Raw genomic sequence first — 7415 nt, 5'->3', positions numbered from 1 at the left:
GGGTTTAGGGGCTTGGGTTTGAGGGGCAGGAGCTGAAGAGATTGGGGGAGAGAGGCTAAAGGGATTGGGGATGGATTTGGGAACAGGGGGAGGGGATGAGGGGCATGGGGAAGGAGCTGCAGGGATTGGGGTTATGGTGGGGGTGGAGGGATTAAGGATTGGAGGAGAAGGTTGGGAGAGGAGGCAGCACAGCCCCCCAGGAGGTTTGGGAGGGGGTCAAGACATGAAAAGCCTCTGAGACCCCCTTGAATGAGCCCAGGGCTGTGTGTCCAGGGTAGATGTAATTCTGCCTGTAACTGCTGTCAAACACTCTGAAATAGAAAATGCACTGGAAACGTTGGTTATTCCTTCTCAAGGGAGATGAGGAAGAATCTGGGAGCAAGAATTGTGGGAAGCAAGAGGAGGAAACACAGAATGTGTTTGACTCAGGCATTTCATAATCCCTGGAAGCTCAGGCTCACTGGAGATGGCCAAGGCCACATGAGCAGACGAGTTCTGTGGTGCCTGTGCCCTCACTGCTGCTCTACTCAGACCCTAAATTTGTTTTCCAGGGAGATCTGGGCCCTTTCAATCCTGGTTTGCCAGTGGAGGTGCCTGTGTGGTTGGCCATTAACCTGAAGCAGAGGCAGAAGTGTCGGCTGATTCCCCCGGAATGGATGGATGTTGGTAAGGATGGAGGTTTGGGCTCAGACCTGGGCTTCAGTGGGTGCAGTGGAAACAGGCAATGAAGAAAAAAACCCTGGTTTTCAGCATTATCAGGAGCTTAGTCCAAAAACATAAAGTATCTGAGAGAGAAGGATCTAATGTTCCACCACTGGAATTCTTTATATTTACTGTTAGAAATATATATATTTCTAACCTATACCCTATACTGTGAGGGTGCTGAGGCACTGGCACAGGTTGCCCAGAGAAGCTGTGGCTGCTCCATCCCTGGAAGTGTTCCAGGCCAGGTTGGATGGGGTTGGAGCAACCTGAGCTAGTGGAAGGTGTCCTGGCCCATGGCAGGGGGTGGGATGAGATGAGCTTTAAGGTTCTACCAACCCAAATAATTCTGTGATTCTATGATACATGAGATGTAATGTTCCCAATTAAGTCAGGTGTTTAATTCCTGCTCCTCAGGAGAGGAGGAAGAACAGGGATTAAATAGAATCCCCAGTCATGATACCTTCAGCACTGGTCTTTCTGCTCAGCACTTGGATCTTTCACAAGGCTTGTTCAGAAGGAGCTTTGGCAACCTTGGATCACAGAATCATTTAGGTTGGAGAAGACCTCTAAGATTATCAAGTCCAACCTGTGACCCATCACCACCTTGCCAGCTAGACCAAAGCACTAAGTGCCATGTCCGGTTGCTCCTTGAACACCTCCAGGAGTGGTGACTCCACCACTTCCCTGGGCAGTTCCTATGCCTTACCACCCTTTCCATGAATAAATTGTCCCTAATACCCAACCTGAACCTCCCTTGACACAGGTTGAGGCCATTTCCACTCATCCTGTCACTAATTCCTTGGGAGAAACTGGATGACACTGTGAGGAGGGAGACCTTCAAGGCCTCCATGTTTTGTCAACATCCTTCTGTGCTTCCTCAGAGAAGTCTTTCCCTTTCCTCACATCAGTTGAAGCTTGGACAGTTGAAGCTTGGCCATAGAGTTGAAATAACACCTGAAGCATTGAAGGCTTGACAATACCTGACCATTTCTGCTTGTCTTCTAGGAAAACTGGAGGAAATTCGGGATCAGGAACGCAAAGAGGACACCTTCACTCCCATGCCCAGTCCCTACTACATGGAACTCACCAAGCTGCTGCTGAATTAGTGAGTAGGAGCTGAGCTGGAGCCGTTTCCACCCCAGTAGGTGCTCACACGGCCAATTTCCCAAGCCTTGCTTGGCAGCAGCCCTGGAGGGCACTGGGGAAGTGGGAGTTAACAGAGATTTATCCCAGACTCTGCCAAGATTTCACAGCAGCACTTTTACTCCTGGTAACTTTGCATTTCAGTAACTTGGGGATTGCTTGTTCTGTGGCCTCATAATTGGGGCTGTGCCGCTTTATTGAGCAGCAGCTCAGCGTGGAGGCCTGGAGGAGCCACAACACGTTCCACGGCTGCAATCTGTTCAGCAGCCTAAACCCTCCAGGCTTCTTCCTTGGCTCTCCTTCAGGAGGAAAGCTCCTCTTCCCTCAGCCTGAAAAAGCAGGAGACTGGGGATATTCCGAGCCTGAGCTCCTGCCTGCTGAGGCATTTCACTTGTAAAATGTGCTGGCTGGGATTTGTCTCAGCGAAGGCTCTGGTGGCTTTAAGCCCTCGATTAAGCAGGGTGGTCATTCCAGCCCTGTTTTTTTCCTCTGGGATGAGGCTGTTGGCGTGTGCTTTCCCTCACGCTACAACAGCCCTGACAGCTCTGTCCGTGCGCATCGATCGCAGCTCTCGAGGTCCTTATGGCAGTGCTGAATGGCCTTAATGGGATGATGTGGCACATCTCAGAGAGCTCTTTCAGCTTCATTCTCCCTGATGGAGCCCTGGGAGCACTGAGCCAGGGCTGTAATCAGGGCCAGGCCCTCAGATTCCCTGTGTGCCCATGACTCTGTCCGGGTTATTGGCCCTCCGTGCGCCTCGTGCCAGCTGGGCAATTAAAGAGCAGAAGGATTCTAGTGAGAACCAGATGCTGCATCAGAGCTGAGCATTCCTGGGTAAATAAAGCATCCCAGAAATCCCAGCAGCACAAGGACCAGACTGGATTTTAATGGGGAGCTGCAGGTTTTTGTCTCTGTAGCAAACTGTTCTCCATGTGCACTGCCAGCACCACTTACACCATGATGTAACCTTGTACGACCCAGGCCTGGGCTGCATCCCAAGGACTGTGGCAGCAGGTCCAAGGAGGTTATTCTCCCCCTCTGCTCTGCCATTCTGGTGTCCCAACATCAGAAGGACATGGAGCTGTTGGAGCAAGTCCAGAGGAGGCCACAAAGCTGAGAAGAGGATTGGAGCACCTTCCCTAGGAGAGAACTGGGACTGTTCAGCAAAAGCAGTGACATATATATGTGTGTGTTGTTTTCCCTCTTAACAATTTAGCATTGCCCCAACCGTGGCAGTGTTCAAAGCCAGGTTGGCTAAAGCCTTGAGCAGTCTGGTGTGGTGAGAGGTGTCCCTGCCCAGGGCAGGGGACTGTGACTGGATGATCTCTAAGCTCCATTCCAACCCCTTAGCATATTGTGATACTCTGATAACATACCCAGCCTGCTCTGATCCACTTTCCCAGTGCCTCAGACAACATTCCCAAGGCTGATGAGATCCGGACGCTGGTGAAGGACACGTGGGACACACGCATGGCCAAGCTGCGGCTCTCCGCGGACAGCTTCGTGCGCCAGCAGGAGGCTCACGCCAAGGTGTGTTGGGGACACGTGGGGACCAGCTCTGCCATGCTGTGCTGGGACAGCTCCAGCTGCCATGGAGACTGGGGATGGGTTGCTGCTGGGAAAAGGCTGTTTGGGGCGTGTTTTTCCTGTGTTGTGCATGGATTTGGGAGCTAAAGGCATGAGCTGAACCCTTGTGCTGGTGGCAGCTCTGTGTGCCTGATGGAAATCAGGGAATCATAGTATCATTGGGATTGGAGGAGACCTCTAAGATCATCAAGTCCAACCATTAACTTGTCACTGCTCTAACCCCTAAACCTCCAGTGCCAGATCCAGACGCCTCTTAGACACTTCCTGGGATGGTGACTCCACCTCCCTGGGCAATATCCCAATGCCTGAACACCCTAACAGAAAACATTTTTCCTGACATCTAATCTGAATCTATCCTGTCTCAGCTTATGAGAAATGGAATGGTTTGGGTTGGAAAGACCTTAGAAGATCTCATTCCACCCCCTGCCCATGGAACAGCTTCCACTAGCCTGGATTGCTCCAAGCCCCATCCAACCTGGCCTGGAACACTCCCAGGGATGGGGAGTGCTCTTGAAATAGTGCTCTTGGTGCTTGCGTGCTTCTCCTGACTGGGGTGGCAGATGGGTTGGCCCCTTTGGATATAACCAAAGGAGAATTGCGGACTGTGAGCTGTTTCCCAGGGTTGTGTTATTTCCCCTCTTAGCTGGACAACTTAACCTTGATGGAGATCAACACTGCTGGGACTTTCCTTACCCAAGCGTTGGATCACATGTACAAGCTCCGGACCAACCTCCAGCCTGGAGAGAGTGCTCACTCCCAGGATTTCTGAGGCATTCCCAGATGAGAGAACTGCAGGGGAGCAGTGCTCTGCTCCTCACCCCTGGACCTTCATCTGGTCAGTCCACACCTCCCTGCACAGACCTCCCAACCCTTATCCCCCTCGGCAGCAGCTACAGCCTCCTGGCTGGATGGGAATCGCTCTAGACCATCCCTGTGAGCCTCTCCCTGCTCAGCAGTGGCTTGCAGGGCTGTAATGAGCCTGGGCGGATCTCTCCGTGTGGGTGTACTTCAGCGAGGGAACTTCTGAGGGCAGCACAGGCCACACACTGCCTCGAAAGCCATAAATTTCGAGGCGGTGCTTCGCCACGGATTCTCTCAGAGCCTTGGGGGGAAAAAAAAAAGCCAAGCAGGGGAAGATGTGCTGGCAGTGAGGTATCTGCTGGGGAGATCAGCTGGGAAGCAGATCCATCTGCTCTTTGGAGAAGGACAAAAGAAAATGGTTTTCCCTCTCCAAAGGCTGTAGGGGAATAACATACATCTGGCTTCTCTTTTTCGTGTTTGGGGGTTTTAATCTGAATCTGTGTGTAAAAAAGTAATGCTAATAAATAATTGTGGCAGAGTCAATGGTATGAAATGATAACTTGTACACCAGCATGGGTTAAACAATGCTTGGAAAACCTGCAGCTCTGTTCCTTTGGCTCCAGCCCAGTTCCCCTGTGGCATAGTGACAGGCAAGGGCAGGATCTGGGCAGACCTAGGCAGGATCCAGGGCAGGATTCAGGGCAGGATCCAGGCAGGATCCTGACCGGATTCAGGGTGTGCTGATGGCAAATGTAATCATTCCAGGCGAGAGGGAAGCGCCAGCTCCAGCCCAAGGGCTCTAGACTGCGGGCGCTGCCCTTCCCCAAGCATCTGGGCCAGACTCCTGCTGCCATCTGTGCCCTGCCTGCCTGTCCCCAAAGGGCTGAGACGAGGGGGGCAGTGGCAGGAGCTGCTGGGAATGCCTGGAGCAGGGCTGAGGATGCTCAGAGCAGGGTTGGGGGTGCTCAGAGAAGAGCTGGGGATGCTTAGAGCAGAGGATGCTCAGAGCAGAGCTGGGGCTGCTCAGTGTAGGGCTGGGGATACTCAGCAGAGGATGCTCAGAGCTGCCTTCCCAGCAGGAGAAAGAATCTGTTGCCATCATTGTGGTAGAGTTTATTTTGCTTTTTTTTGGATGTTTTCAGAAATTACAGCAATATATTCATAAATACCTAATGACTACATTCAACAAATAATATATTACATTACAATGAATTCCAACAAGTACACTTTGAACATGGTTAGGGTTGGGGGGTTCTCCTTTTTCTGGGAGGGGGTTGTTTGTTTTCTTTCACAGCATCTAACCTGCCCCCAAGGGGTTGTGCCTTCCTCCTCCCAGCCCTCTGGCACAGCAGTTCTGCATGGGGTAAGTATGGACACAACCCTGGAGGGAGGAGTAATGCTGAGAAATTGATCCATAAAACCTGATTCCAGCCTGGTGAGGGTGGAAACTCAGTGCAGGAGCTGCTACAAAGCAAAGCTGCACCCCAACCAACCTCCTCAGCGCAGCCAGGGATAAATTGCCAACGATTTTCCATCCCTGCCTTCTTCTCCTCCACCCACCACAGCACACAGGAAGGGAAAAGAGTGGAGCAATGAGTATTTTGCCGTGTTAAAATTCCCTGGGAAGCCCAGAGTTGGCAGCAGCGAGGCCAGAGGCTGGCGAGGCAATTGGGGATTTAAAAGAGATTAAACTAATTTCTGTCACAAGGGCATTTTGCTTTTTAATCTTGCACAGCTCTTTTTTTTTTCTGGTGGGGAAGCCAATGGGAGAGCAGAGAACAAGGAGGGGGGTGAGGGAGGAGGGGGGTTAATGCTTTCTTTGCGAGTGCAACGAGGGAATTTAAAGCAGGAAGCAGAGGTCACCTTTTCCCGGAGATGTGAGTTGGTCTCGTGGCGAATTAACAACAATTTATAATAAATAATGTCAAAATAAGCATCCCAAAAGCCTCCCTGGGGGACTTGGGGCACGTGATGGGGAGAAAGAGGTTAAAAATGGCATCAGACCTCAACCTGTCACCCCATCCTGGTGACCCCAAGGGCACCTCTGCCTGCCAGCAGGCACAGCTCCTGGCTTGGCCCCAGGGTGCCACCAACACACCCCACAGGGTGCCCAAACTGCCTTAGCACTTCTCTGATTGTCTTAGGGTACTGGGGAGGGGGACAAGGACACCCCAGCACCACCCCACCCCCCAAACCCTCCAGCCCTGTCGGCGCAATCCCTTTGGATTTGGAATCCAGATGGAGCCTGCACGAGGCTGAGCCACCACCCAGCAACACACACCCCCACAGCTATCTGCTTGGAGCAGCACAAGGCCCAGAAAGCAAAGGAAAAAAGGGTGAAAATAAACAAAACAGGAGGGTGGAAAGGCTCAGCTTCCCAAGGGATTGGTGGTGGGACAGCACCTGCCCCAGTGGAAAAGGCGATTTATTTTTCCTGCCTTGAAATTTGCTTTAAAACACTTCTGTCCTGCCCAGCAGCACTACAAACCCTAAAAGCAACTTCATCCTTTTGCCCAAATAAAAATCAGAAAGAAAATTAAAATGGGGAGGGAAGGGGGGGGGAAATAAGGAGAAGAAAAAAAAAGCAGAACCATTATAAAAAAAAAAAGGCAAGCTTTTTATAACAATAATTAAAGCAATAAAAACATACAAAATGTTTTGTTTCTTTAATATATATACACAGTACAAGGCTGAAGCACCTTTTGGTTTTCACTCTTCCATCCCAACCCCAGGGGAGTGATTGGCTCTGACAAGGTGACACCTCCCCCCACCCGGAGTGTGTCCCTGCCCCTTCCCCACCAAACAGGAACAAAAAAGGGACCTTCAACCAGTTTATTGACTTTATTTTTCCATAGCCAAGTGCATTTCCAGTGGAAACCCCGGGCTGGGGGTGCCGTGCCGGGAGCGGGAGGCTCGGCAGCTCCGGCCCCGCGGGGCTCTGCCTCCTTTAGTGTTGTCAGTGGAGTTTTCATTGTCTTTTTTTTCTTTTTTATAGAAAAAACCCAAAATCCAACAAAAAATGAGCATTATAAAGTGGAGGTGGGTGGCAGGGGGGCCGCAGCGCTGTGAGCCACCCCGAAGAGGGGAGGGATGAGGGTTTGCTGGCCGTGGGGTGGGCTCCCGGCTCCAGTGCTCCTTTGCTTCATGCATGGCACATTCTCTGTTTGTTTGTTTGTTTT

General features: G+C 51.4%; 1 protein-coding gene across 1 annotated transcript; it reads left to right on the top strand.

Annotated features, from left to right (window-relative positions):
* Window positions 1-551: 551 nt before the first annotated feature.
* Window positions 552-4204, top strand: GINS2 (GINS complex subunit 2 (Psf2 homolog); the record flags this gene model as incomplete). The annotated part of the gene is made up of 4 exons (XM_009081849.1): window positions 552-666; window positions 1711-1810; window positions 3252-3378; window positions 4079-4204. Coding segments are annotated over 4 exons (468 nt in total), but the record flags the coding sequence as incomplete, so codon positions are not given.
* Window positions 4205-7415: the final 3211 nt, after the last annotated feature.

The sequence above is a fragment of the Acanthisitta chloris genome, unplaced genomic scaffold (genome assembly GCF_000695815.1).
Source record: "Acanthisitta chloris isolate BGI_N310 unplaced genomic scaffold, ASM69581v1 scaffold879, whole genome shotgun sequence".
In the NCBI taxonomy this organism is placed as follows: Eukaryota; Metazoa; Chordata; class Aves; order Passeriformes; family Acanthisittidae; genus Acanthisitta; species Acanthisitta chloris.
Note: the sequence above shows the minus strand (reverse complement) of the source record. Positions and strands in the feature narration are given on the sequence as shown.